Source organism: Hemitrygon akajei, chromosome 1, assembly GCF_048418815.1.
Source record: "Hemitrygon akajei chromosome 1, sHemAka1.3, whole genome shotgun sequence".
NCBI lineage: Eukaryota > Metazoa > Chordata > Chondrichthyes > Myliobatiformes > Dasyatidae > Hemitrygon > Hemitrygon akajei.
In genome coordinates this window covers 145,412,440-145,426,418 of record NC_133124.1, presented here as the reverse complement: position 1 = coordinate 145,426,418, position 13,979 = coordinate 145,412,440, and the positions used below count along the sequence as shown (strand labels likewise).

The following is a 13,979-nucleotide window of genomic DNA, read 5'->3' as shown; positions in this document are numbered from 1 at the left end:
GGAGATGGCAGAGGTACTTAATGAATACTTTGTTTCAGTATTCATCATGGAAAAGGATCTTGGTGATTGTAGGGGTGACTTGCAGTGGACTGAAAAGCTTGAGCATGTAGATATTAAGGAAAAGGATGTGCTGAAGCTTTTGGAAAGCATCAAGTTGGAAAAGTCATCGGGACCGGACAGGATGTACCCAAGACTACTGTGTTAAGTGAGGGAGGAAATTGCTGAGCCTCTGGCAATGATCTTTGCATCATCATTGAGGACGGGAGAGGTTGAGGGAGGATTGGAGGGTTGTAGATGCTGTTCCCTTATTCAAGAAAGGGAGTAGGGATAGCCCAGGAAATTATAGGCCTTACTTCAGTTGTTGGTAAGTTAATGAAGATGATCCTGAGAGGCAGGATTTATGAACATTTAGAGAGGCATAATATGATTAGGAGTAGTCAGCATGGCTTTGTCAAAGGCAGGTTGTGCCTTTCAAGCTTGATTGATTTTTTGAGGATGTGACTAAACACATTAATGAAGGAAGAGCAGTAGATGTCGTGTATATGGATTTTAGCAAGGCATTTGATAAGGTACCTCATGCAAGGCTTATTGAGAAAGTAAGGAGGCATGGGATCCAAGGAGACCTTGCTTTGTGGATCCAGAACTGGCTTGCCCACAGAAGGCAGAGTGGTTGTAGACAGGTCATATTCTGCATGGAGGCTGGTGACCTGTGGTGTGCCTCAGAGATCTTTTCTGGGACCTTACTCTTTCTGATTATTATAAATGACTTGGATGAGGAAGTGGAGGGATGGGTTAGTAAATTTGCTGATGACACAAAGGTTGGAGGTGTTGTGGATAGTGTGGAGGACTGTCAGAGGTTACAGCGGGACATTGATGGGATGCAAAACTGGGCTGAGAAGTGGCAGATGGGAGTTCAACCCAGATAAGTGTGAGGTGGTTCATTTTGGTAGGTCAAATATGATGGCAGAATATAGCATTAATGGCAAGACTCTTGACACTGAGAAGGATCAGAGGGATCTTGGGGTCCGAGTCCATAAGACATTCAAAGCTACTACGCAGGTTGGCTCTATGGTTAAGAAGGCATATGGTACATTGGCATTCATCAGTCATGGGATTGAGTTAAAGAGCTGAGAGGTAATGTTGCAGCTATATACGGCCCTGGTCAGACCGCACTTGGAGTACTGTGCTCAGTTCTGGTCGCTTCACTACAGGAAGGACGTGGAAACCATAGAAAGGATACAGAGGAGATTTACAAGGATGTTGCCTGGATTGGGGAGTATGCCTTACAAAACCAGGTTGAGTGAACTTGGCCTCTTCTCCTTGGAGCGACGGAGGATTAGAGGTGACCTGATGGAGGTGTACAAGATAATGAGAAGCATTGATCGTGTGGACAGTCAGAGGCTTTTTCCCAGAGCTGAAATGGCTAGCATGAGAGGGCATAGTTTTAAGGTGCTTAGCAGTAGGTACAGAGAAGATGTCAGGGTTAAGTTTTTTTTTTAAACGCAGAGAGTGGTGAGTGCATGGAATGGGTTGCCGGCAGCAGTGGTGGAGGTGGAAACAATAGGGCCTTTTAAGAGACTCCTGGATAGGTACATGGAGCTTAGAAAAATAGAGGGCTATGGGTAAACCTAGGTAGTTCTAAGGTAGGGACATGTTTGGCACACTTTGTGGGCCGAAGGGACTGTACTGTGCTGTAGGTTTTCTACGCTTCTAAAAAATGATAAGAGATTGAGTAGATAGCCAGAGACCACCCCCCCACCATCCAACAGAGTGGAAATGGCTAATATGAGGGGGTGATATTAAGGTGATTGGAGAAGCAAGTTGTTCCTCCCCCCACAGAGAGTGGCAGGTGGTGGTAGAAGCAGATACATTAGGAAGATAGAAGAAACTTAGATAAGCACAAGGATGACAGAAAAAAAATGAAGGGCTACGTAGGAGGGAATAGTCAGATTGATCATAGAATAAGTTAAAAAGTCAGCATAACATAATGGGCCAAAGGGCCTGTACTGTGCTGTAATGTTCTACACTCATCAGAAATGAGATGCCCTGTAAGAAACGTGAGCAGAATCCATCACAGCTTTTAAACAGAAAAATGTATAATGTCCTTCTATGCATCTGGCTTTCTTCACCCACATGATGTACACCAGAGGCACAGTAAATCGCAGCAACTAGTTATGCACCACCCATGCCTTCTTCAACCTTATTCCCTCCCATCATTTCAAAAAAATTCTTCTAGAATCAAAGAGTTACAAGGGAAGCATTCAAATCATTGTGTCCGTGCCACCCAAAAACAATCAGGATAATTCCATTCCTCACATCTCCAAGTGAACATATAATATGGTGGCAGCTTCAGACTGTGTTCCACATCTGTAATCTTGGCTCAGCACAAGTCAAATGTAACCACCTTTGCAAGCAGAATATAAGTTGCTGCAAGATACACACTCAGTGGCCTTCCTGACAGCTTGAACCAGCCTGGCCATTCTCCTCTGACCTCTCTAATTAAAAAGGTATTTTCACTGCTCACTGAACATTTTTGGTTTTCGCACTATTCTCTGTAGTAAATTCTAGAGACTATTGTGCATGAAAATCCCAGGACATCAGATACTCAAACCACGCTGTCCAGGACCAACAATCTTTCTATGGTCAAAGTCATTTAAATCACATTTCTTCCCCATTCTGATGTTTAGGCACTTTCTAAATGACTCACCCACTATTCCTTTAATTGGATTCAGCTGATTCTGAAAGGGCTTGATTGTGTCCATCACAGACTTGTCCCGCAGCACATTTCTGTGAAGCATGTCCAAAAAAGTCTACAAAACAAGAGATTTACACTTAGGCAGCTGAAAACACTCCTTGGACTCAATCATTTGGGCTGAATTATTCAAAGGTTTAACCGAAAAGCTCTTCAGAATTTATTAAAAAATTTCATACTCATGAGCAATAAAAAAAACAATTTTGTAAGAAGTAGCAAACAGAAGAACAACTGTGTCAAAAAGCATTGGTATTGACAATACTTGTCCAATGTACAGAAACAAGGAAAGGGAAAGAATTGGAGTGTTTAGATTGTCCAGTGTACCACACAGCACAAATGTACCATCCCATCAGTCAACCTTCGAGACGAGACAAGTTACCAGAGCAGCAACTCCGATCAATTTAGTTGGAGGAGAGCAAAACTCAATAAGACTGATCAAATCTGTGATTAGTTACTGCATCAGATATAGAATATAGAACAGTATAGGCCCTTTGGATCATGATTTTGTGCCAACCCTTTAATTTACTCTAAGGTCAATCAAAGCCTTCCCTCCTACATAACACTCCATTTTTCATCAACTATCTGCCTATTTTCGAGTCTCTTAAATGTCCCTAATGTATATGCTTCTACCACCACCCATGGCAGTGTGTCCCACACACCCACCTCAACCTCTGTAAAATACCTACCTCCGACCACTCTCCCACACCGAAATTTTCTGCAAACACCTTAGAATTATGTTCCCTTGTATTAGCCATTTCTGCCCTGGGGAAAAATCTCTGAGTGTCTATTTGATCTATGCCTTATCTCCATCAAGTCATCTCTAATTCTCCTTTGCTTCAAAGAGCAAGGCCCGACCTGTCTACTCTGTTTCATTTTCAGGAAAATGTCAAGCATTCTAATGCACTGTGGTAAATCCTTATTATCATCACATTCTGGCAAAAGTAGCAGCTTTGCTTCATCTAATCATGTCTACACATTTTTTTAACTCTACCAATTACTGCTACCTTTCACAATTATTAACAAAGTAAGGACATCAACAAATGGGGAAACAAAATCTGCTAGAGGAACTTAGGAGGTTGAGGAGAGAAAGCACAATATCCTGGTCAAAATCCTGCATCATGTCATCAGTAATTCCTCCCCTCACATCCCACACCCTTACAATGTTGGTAGATCCTCTGAGTTCTTCCAGCAGATCATTGCTCCAGACTCCAGTGCATCTTCTATTCTTTGCTTAACCTTGAATTGGATTGTATAATTGTTTTTTTCCTCGTAGTTTAACTTTCTTTATGCTTGTTTGTATTTTTATATAGTTATTTATGATTGACACATTTATAACGATAGCCCAGGTTCTTGGTCATTCAGGTCATTGTATATCAAGCAATAGTAAATCAAGGCAACTGGACTTGCTGTGTTGTCCAGAAGATGTTTCGCCACTCATCTGCAAGGCTGTAAACTGGAAAACTACCCACTATGGATCAGAACTGAAGAAGCCTCTTGGATGAGTGGTGAAATGTCTTCTGGACAACACAGCAAGTCCAGTTGCCTTGATTTACTACTGTTCGATAATTTTCATATATGATTCTCCTACTAAACTGCGTGAGTCAAACCTGCAAGTTTCATTTTTATGGTGTTTTCAGGCCAACTGAACAATCTGGCGCTTTGCTGTCTCTGAGGGAGCTCGGCAAGATTTGGAATGGAGTGTGCCGACTAGAAACAGGTCGAGAACCCATAAACGCTTCCATTTCTCCCTGATCTCACCGACTAAAGCATCAAGCCAGAATGAAATAACTGAAGATGCGAATGAAAGGCGAGAGAGTGTTCAGCGCCATCTGCCTGCATTTGAACAGTCCCTCCCTCCTGCTCACTGTTGTCGGAGAAAGCTGCCTGCGATTGACTGGTTTCTTTCTCCCCATTCTTGCTCAATGTTGCTGGAGGATAATGCCAGAGTCTTTGGTTTTGGGCAAGGTTTAATTGATGTGGTTTGTGGATTGGACACTGCCGTTTAAATTACAATGTGTTTCTGGTTTCTGAGTTCTCCTTTTACCATTGCTATTTTGTGTGATTTTGATCAATGTTTGACAAATTTTATTGAATTTTTTGAAGAGGTTACGAGGAAAGGTGACGAGGGTAAAGCAATGGATGTTGTCTATATGGACTTCAGTAAGGCCTTTGACAAGGTTCCACATGGAAGGTTAGTTAGGAAGGTTCAATCATTAGGTATTAACATTGAAGTAGTAAAATGGATTCAACAGTGGGTGGATGGGAAATGCCAGAGAGTAGTGGTGGATAACTGTTTGTCAGGTTGGAGGCTGGTAACTAGTGGTCTGCCTCAGGGATCTGTACTGGGTCCAATGTTGTTTGTCATATACATTAATGATCTGGATAATAGGGTGGTAAATTGGATTAGTAAGTATGCAGATGACACTAAGATAGGTGACGTTGTGGATAATGACGTAGGTTTTCAAAGCTCGCAGAGAGATTTAGGCCAGTTAGAAGAGTGGGCTGAAAGGTGGCAGATGGAGTTCAATGCTGATAAGTGTGAGGTGCTACATTTTGGTAGGAATAATCAAAATAGGACATACATGGTAAATAGTAGGGCATTGAGGAATGCAGTAAAACAGAGTGATCTAGGAATAATGGTGCATAGTTCTCTGAAGGTGGAATCTCATGTGGATAGGGTGGTGAAGAAAGCTTTTGGTATGCTGGCCTTTATAAATCAGAGCATTGAGTATAGGAGTTGGGATGTAATGTTAAAATTGTACAAGGCATTGGCAAGGACAAATTTGGAGTATTGTGTACTGTTCTGGTCACCGAATTATAGGAAAGATGTCAACAAAATAGAGAGAGTACAGGGAAGATTTACTAGAACGTTACTTGTGTTTCAGCACCTAAGTTACAGAGAAAGGTTGAACAAGTTAGGTCTTTATTCTTTGGAGCGTAGAAGTTTGAGGGGGGATTTGATAGAGGTATTTAAAATTATGAGGGGGATAGATAGAGTTGACGTGGATAGGCTTTTTTCCATTGAGAGTAGGGGAGATTGAAACAAGAGGACATGAGTTGAGAGTTAGGGGGCAAAAGTTTAGGGGTAACACGAGGGGGAATTTCTTTACTCAGAGAGTGATAGCTGTGTGGAACGAGCTTCCAGTAGAAGTGGTAGAGGCAGGTTTGATATTGTCATTTAAAGTAAAAATGGATAGGAATATGGACAGGAAAGGAATGGAGGGTTATGGGCTGAGTGTAGGTCAGTGGGACTAGGTGAGAGTAAGCGTTCGGCACGGACTAGAAGGGCCGAGATGGCCTGTTTCCGTGCTGTAATTGTTATATGGTTATATAGTTTTCTTTGTTTCATAGCTGTCTGTGGGGAAGACATCTCAGGGTTGTAGACTGCATATATATTTTGATAATAAATGTACTAATCTTGAATCTTTGAATGTAAATGCAATTATTTGGTATGTTTCCTGGTGGTATAGTTCTTCTGTATTTTCTGGAAGCTTCTTGGGTATCACATTATTTGAATAGCGGCAATCTTATGGTTAACTTATGCAATGTAATGTCTATCAGCTATGGAAAGTCAATGGAATTTGATGGTATAAGAGGAGCAAACCGCATTGGCTTATTCTCTCTTCCCTTTGTTCTTTTCCCTACCACTACGGTCCCTTTCCCTCTTGCTTCATCTTCTTGTTTCATTCTTGTAATACTTAATAAACTACCAAAAGCAACAAGTTTTATGCCTCATTCCTGACTTCCGAAGAACCTCGAATCAAGAACATTAGGATCCAACAGGTTGTTCTCCTTTGAGCAGAGGAAACTGAGAGGATATTTGGCAGAGATGAGCAGTTCAGAAAGGGGAGACAGATATTAGCAGAGTGGTGAAGGGTGAGCGTGCATAGATTTAAAGTAACTGATGAAAGGTAGAAAGATGATACCGTGCAATTTTGGAGGCAGCTGTGGAGGCCAGGTCGTTGGGTGTATTTAAGGCAGAGATTGATAGGTTCTTGATTGGACATGACATTAAAGGTTATGTTGAGAAGGCTGGGGCATGAGGTTGAGGAGGGAAAAAAAAGGATCAGCCATGATTGAATGGCAGAACAGGCTTGATGAGCCAAATGGTTAATTCTGTTCCTATGTCTTTTGGACTTAGGGTTATGGTCTGCAATGCAACAGTTGTAGGCTTGATTCTCTTACAGAAAACTGTATACATATCAGAAAGTAGCTAAGTAAAATATCAAGGATATAGGTTTAACCACAAGAGATTTTACAGATGCTGGAAATCTTGAGCAACACATACAAAATGCTGGAGGAACTCAGCAGGTCAGTCAGCGTCCACAGAGGGAATAAACGCACACTTTTTAGGCTGAGACTCTTCATCAGAACTGAAAAGGGGGAAGAATCTAGGAAAAGGTGATGTGGGGAGGGGATGGAGTTCAAGCTAGCAGGTGACCAAGTGAGGGAGAAGGTGGGTGGGAGGTGGGAATGAAGCAAGATTCTGAGGGGGTGATAGATGGATGAGGTAAACAGCTGAAGAGAAAGGAATCTGATAGGAGAGGGGAGTGGATGATGGGAGAGAGGAAGGGAGGTGATGGACAGGTGAGGAGAAGAGAAGGGGGAGAGGAATGGTTTAAAGTGAGAAATAAAACATTTAGAAGAAACCAGAGGGACAACCTCTTCACACAGAGAGTGTTCTACATATGGAATGAGCTGCCAGTGGAAGTGGTTGAGTCAGGTACAATAACAACATCTACACAACATTTGGATAAATACATAGATCAGCAGGTTTTAGATGCATATCGGGCAAGTGGGCACCATGAGCAAGTTGGGTTGAAAGGCCTGCTTCCATATTGTTCTATAATAGAAGGCAGAGCAGTGATGATGGCGCTAAATGGCAACTCCTTTGCTTGCATCTTCAGAAACAATTCTATTTCCATCTTTAATATCTTTATTTTTCCCTTTCAGGGTTCTTTTGAAGACCCTGAGCTGGAGTTACACGCTGACTACAGTCCTTTGTGGGAATGGGACCCACTCTAGGGGTTTCACAACTGACCGATATCGTTCAGCACGACAAAGGCTCAGCTAAGAGTCTGGCTCGGATTCAGAAACCTAGGATCTCGGGGCTCTGGAGATGGGCAGATCGAGGGTTGGTGTCACTACGTGTGTCATCAGAGGAGTCAGAATATCTGCAGTTGTGTGCCCAGTTCTTTGGGTATAAAGCTCGGAACAAACGACGTGGTGGACTTTTAACATCATAAACCAGTGAGCTGTTTACTACATCTCCCTTCTTGCTGTGAAATGGAGACATCTATTTCTCCCTTATCAGGGAGAGAGAGAGAGAGCCTGTGGCATGTCAATACTGGGTGAAACGCCAAGTCTTTGGCGTAACTGCAAGTTCGTGTCTTTGCTGTTGCTTTGCTCATGCTTGAGTGCTCAGTGGCAGGTGTCAATATTTTTATTTTGCCGGTGAGGAGAGGGGGGATTGTGGCTTGCTGCTGCTTACGCACAGGAGGGAAGGGAGCTGGGGTGGGAGGACTTCGGGGTTCTAATGTTTGACTGTCTTTGGGGCATTCCTCTGTTTTCATGGATGGTTGTGAAGAAAAAGCATTTCAGGATGAATATCGTATACATTGACATTAAATTATGCCTTTGAAACCTTAACTCCCTGACTGTCCTGTGGAGCATCAAGGCAAGAGCTTTATGTGGACTTTAAATACCTTCCTCTATTTTCTAATATTTTTATCATACAGCAACATACCTGGAGCTCCTTGACTATCATGAAACAGAGCAATCTGTCCAGCCCATTTAGCCCAAATGTGCCCAAGGAATTCTGGATTTCCGAGAAGAGCTGATTGTTGGTCACCTCCTGGTGAGACTTCAGGTCATACCAAGTGTTTATCTGGTCGATGTAGCATGTCATTCTAAGCAGAAAGAAATGTAGTAGAAGGGTCAGTCCACAGAAAAGAAACTCCAAATGGAACTAAGGAGTTGAGTTGCTTTCCAGCAAGGTATCAGGCCCTGCTGGAGGGGATCAACAGAGGTACTGCAAGAGGAGAAAATTCAAATGAGTTGCACTCATAAACACTTGTTCTTTTGACTTTTCTCAGCCATTCCAAAGGTTAATTTGGACACAGTTTATATTGAAAATAAGTAATAAATGTTATCTGTTGTTTATTATTATTTTGGTTTGTCTTTTGTGTTTACACAATTTGTCTTCTCTTGCATATTGGTTATTCGTCTGTCTTTGTGTGTTGTTTTTCCATTGTTTCTATTCTGTTTCATTGTATTTACTGTGAATGACTAAGAAAATGAATTTCAGGGTAGCATATGGTGACATAAGCATGTTTTGATAATAAGTTTACTTTGAACTTTGATTCACAGGTACTGAGGTACTAATGGTTGAATTAACACATCGAGAATGACCCCACTTCCTATTCCACCTACCAGCATTCAACCACATCGCTACTCAGGTGCATTTCTCCTCTCAAAATAACAATAATTTAATAACCAACTTAAAAAATTATAATAAATTATTATAAAGAACTCGCACCACTCACACTCCTCTTTACATCAGCAGCACAGCCGTGGAAATTATGAGCAGTTTCAAACACCAGGGAGTGCACATCACACACAACCTCTCATTACACACAATCAGGAAGTTTCACCAACTCCTCTGTTTTCTGAGGAGGCAAAAGAGAGCTGGACAATGCACATCTACATTCACGTAGTTCTGAAAATGTGCAGTAGAGAGCATCCTAACAAGCTCCATTACCGCATAATATGGAAACGGCACTGTAATGGGCAGGAAGGCTCTACAACGGTCGTCAAATCTGCCCAATGCATATCCCCAACTGTAGTACCCATCTCAGCCAAACCCCTGGCAGCTTCTTCCACACATTCACCACCCTGTGTGGAAATGTGGCCCTGCAGGTCCCTTTTAAACCTTTCCCTTCTCACCCTAAATCTATGCCAGCTGGTTTCAGACTTCCCTGCCCTTGGGGAACAAGACTGCAACCATCCACCTTATCTCTGTCCCTCATCATTTCAAGTATTTCCATTAGGCCTCCACAGGGCTGTTTTAAATTATGGTGAGAATGTGGGTGTTTGGGGAGGCGGGGAAGGTGGGTGTTTGGGGGGGGAAGGTGAGTGTTTGGGGAGGGGGGAAGGTGGGTGTTTGTTTGGAGAGATGGGGAGGGGAATGTGGATGTTTGGGGAGAGGGGAAGGTGGGTGTTTGGGGAGGGGGGTAGGTGGGTGTTTGGAGAGACGGGGAGGGGAATGTGGATGTTTGGGGAGAGGGGAGGGGAAGGTGGGTGTTTGGGGAGAGGGGAGGGGAAGGTGGGTGTTTGGGGAAGTGAGAAGCTGGGAGGAAGATGTTAAGGGCTGAAGAAGGAATGTGACAGGAGAGGATAGTGGAAGGAGAAAGGAGTGGAGGAGAGGCACTGGGGGAGGTGATAGGACAGTGAGTTCAAGAGAAGGGATAAGAGGGGAACTAAAATGGGGAATGGAAAAAGAGAGAAAGGGGGGAAGTGGACACGAATATATCAGTGGGCGGGAAAATTGACTAGATGTTAAACGACGAAATTCCTTGCCTTTCAACAGCACTCACTTTTCAGATCCAAAGATTAAAAACTGGCCCCAATGACAATTTAGGTAAAGTAGCAGAACTACAGAAACTTACTTGGGATCAGTAATTCTCAGAATTTCTCCACACAGACGGCCAATGAAAGTCGATTCTCCAGCCTGGTGATATTTAGGAATGGGGATGTGAGTGGATTGGTACATGCTCTGCCAGTCGAGAATCTACAAGGAAACAACAGTAATCAGTAAACAGTAAACAGAAACAACACAGAAAACCTCAGAATCTAAACCCTTCCTTTCTCGTGTCCCTCAAACAGGTTTCTAAAGGATCAACTTATTCACCATATACAGTTACATGTATTAGGAATTGGCTATGACAATTTGCTGCAACATGTAACATGAAAACAACATTCAACAATTATAATAAAGAATTATATACCAATAAAGTTAGAGGTTAAAGTATATATTTGGAATAAAATGAGCATAAGTACATAAATACCAGCATGTATTCCACCATTGTAAATCAATGTAAACAGTAGAGGGCACAGCCTCAGATAGAAGGGCGTCCTTTTAGAACAGAGGTGAGGAGGAATTTCTTTAGCCGGAGAGTGGTGAATCTGTGGAATTCATTGCCACAGCAGTTGTGGAGGGCAAGTCATTGGGTATATTTAAGGCAGAAGTCGATAGATTCTTGATTTATCAGGTCACAAAGGGATACAGGGAAAAGGCAGGAGATGGGGCTGAGAGGGAAAATGGATCAGCCATGATGAAATGGCAGAGCAGACCCAACGGGACAAATTACCTATTTCTGCTCCTATGTCTTAAAAAAAGTCGTTTAAATTGTTTACAGTGCAATACAGTGACTGAGGTAATAGGAGGAGGTGAGGTGGCTAACTAGAATGGTTCATCAGATTAACTGCCTAGGGGAAGAAACTTTTAAGCATTCATTTCTTAAGTGCTAAATGAAACTTCTTTTAACACTCCAAGAGGCATTTCAAAAACAAACTTAGTGAACAGAGTCAGGGTCCAATCTATAACATAACCAAAATTCAAAAGCAAAATACAAAAGATAAGAAAAAGTCAAAAACTCTAAACATTTTTAAAAATTGTCTTCTGATTAACAATTGTTCTCATTTATTAATCCTTGTAAATTATTGATAGTGTTAATAGTGATCTATCATTCAATTTTAAATACAGTTACACTAGCTGTGATAAACACAAGAGGTTCTGCAGATACTGGAAATCCAGAGTGCTGGAGGAACTCCATCCATGGAGAGGAATTACAAGTCGATGATTCAGGCCAAGAATCTGTCCTGATGAAGGGTCCGGGCCCAAAACCTTCAACCAGCTGTGAGTCAGGTATACTCCATCTCCGTACATTTAATCACCACTAATTCCATCTGGAATATTTTCTTCATGAAATCCAATTTGAAATTACTTTTGTAAATATTTTATATCATTGTAGAATAAATATCACAACAAGGTAAATAACAATACAAAGCAAAGAAGTAGATGTTTTGCAATACAGAGCAAATATTAAAAGCAAACTGAAACAGTAGTGTGTTTATATTTCCTTGCAACATAGGAAGCCACTTCTGCTTATTCGAGTGTACCCTTCCTTACACAAGAATCCCATCCCCACTCCTTTCTCTTGTAACATTCCCATCACCTCTGGGTGGCGGAGCAAAGTTAAGAAGGCACTAAATGGTGACTCCTTTGCTTGCATCATTGGAAGCAGCTCTATTTCCATCTTTAATATCTTTATTTTTCAGGGTTCTTTTGAAGACCCTGACCTGGAGTTACATGCAGAGTTAGGTTCTTTGAGGGAATGAGCCCCTTTCCCAGGGTTTCAGGACTGGCTGCTGCTTAGCACACCAAGGGTTTGCCCTGTGAGTCCGGCTCGGATTTGGAACCCTAAGATCTCGGGGCGCTGGAGATGGGCAGATTGAGGGTTGGTGTCACAGCAGGAGACCCGTGTGTTGTCAGGGGAGTCGAAAAATCTACTGCTGTGTGCCCGAAGACCCGGGATCTTTGTGATCTTCAGGCTCAGAGCTCGGAAATGGACTTTTAGCATCATAAACCAGCGAGTTGCTTGTTATGTCTCCCCACTCGCTGGGAAAATGGAGACACCTCCTTCTCCCTTATTAGGGAGAGAGAGAAAACCTGTGGTATGTCCAATGCTGGGTGAAACACAAATTTTTTGGGGTAACTGCAAGTCTGTGTCTTTGTTATCGCTTTGCTCATGCTTGTGTGCTCAGTGCCAATGCAGACTTTTTTTTTTGCCGGTGACTTGATTTGATGCAAAACAATGCATTTCACATGTGACAAAGTTAATATTTATAAGCAATCAAAATACTGTCAAAGCAGGAATTACATACATATGGTTGTGCCAACTAAAATGTTCTCCAAGAATCACCTTTGTCCTCAGGAAATTATTGCACTCTTGTTCCACATTGTAGTTGATAATACGAGACACTTCTTCTTGCCAGATCTTCAGCCCATATATGCTGACATAATCTTGTATGTATTCAAATGAACGGTGGAATCCATCCATTGTGGCAGCCATCTCTTTCAGTTTGGGCATCAGCTCACTAGTCTGTGTGAAATGGAACAGTGTGCTTGCAGATATTCAAAAGTGCCATTTCACCATAAGTACAGTAAATCACAAAGGGGCTCAACTAGATTCTGTTATTTCCAGCATAGTCTACATGAAAAGTGAAGAAGTGTTTGAATATCAGTTTTTATTAAATATGGAAAGTATTCAGAAATAAATCTCTCACAAACATTTGGGAATGCTACAGTAGTACATGCTTAAAATTCCCATACCCAACTGCTTTTCACCTCTGACATATTTAGGAGCATGAGTAGGTCACCTGGACAACTGAGACTGCTTTACCGTTTGACAGGATCATAGCTGGTCTTTTACCTCAATACTAGCTTCCTTCCCTTTCCCCATACCCCACAATTCCTGAAATATCTACAAAACCATCTGTATCACTTGTAAATAAACTCAACAACTGAAACCCAAAGTCGTTCAGAGTAACAAAATCCAAAGATCTGTCACCATCCATGAGAATACATTTATCAACTTTTAATTCTTAAATGGTCTACCCCTTACCTTCAGATTGTCAAAATACATAGGAATGAAAAGCTGATTACTGTATACACTTGGCAGGTGTTAAATCCTTGGAATTTGCTACTCCAGAGGACTTTGGATCTAGATAAAGCTAAAATGTATAAGAAGAGGAAAGATGAAATATGAGGACAACTAGCCAATAATATAAAACAGGATAGCATAGTTTTTTCAGTTATAAAGAGTAAAGGGTAAGTGAGAATTGATATTGGACCACTGGAAAATGATGCTGGTGAGGTAGTAATGGGGGACAAAGAAATGGCAGATGAATTTAATGGGTACCTTCCATCTGCCTTCACTGTGGAAGACACTAGCAGTGTGCCAAATGTCTGTGAGTGCCAGCGAGCAGGAGTGAGTGCCATTGCTATTACAAAGGAAAAAGTTCTAGGCAAACTGAAAGGTCTTAAGGTGGATAAGTCACCTGGGCCAGATGGACTACATCCCAGAGTACTGAGAGAGGTTGCTGAAGAGATGACGGATGCATTGGTCATGATCTTTCAAGAAACATTTATTCTGCCATGGTCCTG

General features: G+C 41.9%; 1 protein-coding gene across 1 annotated transcript in view; it reads right to left on the bottom strand.

Moving 5' to 3' along the window:
- Positions 1-13,979, bottom strand: part of washc5 (WASH complex subunit 5) — a 159,276-nt gene that overhangs the window by 29,757 nt on the left and 115,540 nt on the right. Inside the window, exons 18-21 of the mRNA XM_073052838.1 lie at positions 12,736-12,915; positions 10,420-10,541; positions 8,499-8,661; positions 2,708-2,810 (exon numbers count right to left, since the gene is read on the bottom strand). Of these exons, the coding sequence (XP_072908939.1) occupies positions 2,708-2,810; positions 8,499-8,661; positions 10,420-10,541; positions 12,736-12,915 (568 nt within the window). The remainder of the gene's footprint in view (positions 1-2,707; positions 2,811-8,498; positions 8,662-10,419; positions 10,542-12,735; positions 12,916-13,979) is intronic.